Raw genomic sequence first — 2,430 nt, 5'->3', positions numbered from 1 at the left:
ATGGTCTGTTTGACTCTAAATGGGACCATCAGTTACTAAATGAACATCATTCTGTATGGAAGAAGACTGAAACTAGAGACTGAGACCAGAAACTCATCAGGAATAAATGTGAAGATACGATCTCATGATGTTAACTTATTATTGATTCGAAGCAAGTTGCAATTAAAATCTGATGAAAATAGTTAGTAAAGTTTGTTTTGCACAACGTCTATACAGCAGTGTTGTAAATATAAACTGAAGGCTGAGACGCTGGACGTTACAGAGACTGTGATCAATACAAATGCAGGTCCCACTGGTTGCACAGAAAAAGTAAAAGTACAGATCTTATGCTTATTGAGGTGTGTTCTTTATGCATTTGACACAGCCTTTCGCCGCTTACAGTTTAGCAATGTATTGAATTGTAACCTGTGTCGTGTTACGTATCGTATCTCCAAATTCAGGCCAATACACAACCGTAACGGTGACCTAATTCCAGTTCTTCTCAGCTGTGAGGGTTTGGTGTTGTTCTCTGTCTGATGGGAAAGTGAACTGAATCTCTCATAATGGTGGCAACGAGTGAACCTTCAGTTGAGACTCAATATCTTTGGATCCACAAAATAAGTGATTTGAAGACATAAAATCTGGCTTCTAGATTCTGGACATTTTAAAGTATAAATGATCAATTTCACTTTATACTTTTCACCACACTTCAGAGGGAAATGTTACACTTCATTACATTTCTTTGACAGATGTGTTTACTAGTTACTTTACAAATTAAGAGTTTACATTAAAGACACTGGATAAGTGGATCAATCTATAAAAAATGCAATCCTACATAACAGTAGAGCACAATTATTGGCTTTGATTGCTTATATGATAATGACGTAGCACACATTTGATGTAATATGATATATTGGAAATATCATTTCTAATATTATGATAGTGAAAACAACCAGTTTTAGTTGGAGTAAGTAATTGTAATTGGTAAAAACTGATGAAATATTTGCCACCAATTATCATGAAGATCCAAACGTACATTTTACTTGATATTTACTGACCTCTACAGTAATTAAAACTACAAATAAATTAAATAAAGCTCATTACTGAGACTTTATGTACTCACTTTGTCACTTTTATGTTCACTCAAGTGGATGGATTAATAATAAAAAACACCTTTTGTTTGATAATATGATAATAACTTTGTGTACATTTTCTCTAATACCATGATATATTGGAAATACCATTAATAACATTACAAACATTGAAAATAACCAGTTTTAAGTGGAGGAAATGCCTCAAAAACACATTATAACTGGGACAAATGGATCAAATATTTGCCACCAGTGATCATGAAGACACAAACATACATTGTACTGACCTCTACAGTGATTAAAACCATAAATAAATCAAATAAAGCCCACTACTGAGACTTCATGGACTCACTTTGTCAGAGTCCAGGTCCGGGTCCTCCTGACACAGTCTGAACAGGAAGGATTTCGGGTCCCTGCACAGCGTCTGTTTGGTCGTGATAAAGTAGGTCCCACCGACGTTGAGCCGAACCCAGCATGAGCCCGGCTTCTCCACCGGTTCGGACGGGGAGCTCGGGTTGCTCTTCACCGGGAACCCGAACACCGACCTCCCGTTGCCGCCGGTGCTCGACACCCCGCCGGGACTGAGCTGGCTGCCCCGCGGAGGAACCATGAGAGTGGGCGAAGCCAGGCGCACGGAGCCCCGGACGTCGCGGTGCTCCGGCGGCTCTATGGTGCCAGTACCGCTCGGCTCCACAACATGCAGCTCAGCCATGTTTTCTTCGTACGGAAAAACAACAACAACAACAACAACAACAACCTTACACGATTAGCTCACGAAACACTGCGGGGAAACAATCGCTCTCAGCCGATTTGTAAACAGAGCGAGGGTGTTTTCCTCCGACGCGCTGGTTGTCATCAGGGCGTTGCTGCTCGCACTCGACCGCCTCTAAAAACCTCCAGCAGACCAGATTAACACACAGATATGATCACCGAAGGCCGTGCGATGTTAGCAGCATCGCGTTCAGTCGTTGCTTCACAAGATAAATTGGTCATTCTTGTCTATTCAAACGTTAATCGGAGAAAAAAAGGGCAATTCTTCCGGGTTGTAACGTGATTACTGTTTACTTCCGCTGTGTCCTCGCTTTTCAAAATAAGAGCGAATACTGTACTGTATATTCGCGTGAAAGTATTTTCTGTTTTTAATCTGAAACATTTTTGGAATTCAGTTTAAATGAATAAATTAGTTAGAATAATACGTTATGATAATAAATCCACCCTACACTCAATAATTTTTTTGGCTTCACTTCACTTGGATGTTTGACCTTCACTTTGTGACATCACAAGTTTGGAGGCCAATCATGGTTCAATATGCAGCAATATAATCCAGTGCAGCAGTGAATTCTTCAGAGAGAGATTTAAT

General features: G+C 40.0%; 1 protein-coding gene across 1 annotated transcript in view; it reads right to left on the bottom strand.

Moving 5' to 3' along the window:
* kctd2 (potassium channel tetramerization domain containing 2) overlaps positions 1-2,136 on the bottom strand; it is a 6,376-nt gene extending 4,240 nt beyond the window's left edge. The window contains exon 1 of the mRNA XM_035669911.1: positions 1,423-2,136. Within this exon, the coding sequence (XP_035525804.1) occupies positions 1,423-1,782 (360 nt within the window). The 5' untranslated portion in view covers positions 1,783-2,136. The remainder of the gene's footprint in view (positions 1-1,422) is intronic.
* Positions 2,137-2,430: the final 294 nt, after the last annotated feature.

The sequence above is a fragment of the Morone saxatilis genome, unplaced genomic scaffold (assembly GCF_004916995.1).
Source record: "Morone saxatilis isolate NCDOM2014 unplaced genomic scaffold, NCSU_SB_2.0 Contig1, whole genome shotgun sequence".
Classification (NCBI taxonomy): domain Eukaryota; kingdom Metazoa; phylum Chordata; class Actinopteri; family Moronidae; genus Morone; species Morone saxatilis.
The sequence above is the reverse complement of the archived record's forward strand: the minus strand, read 5'-3'. Positions and strand labels throughout refer to the sequence as shown.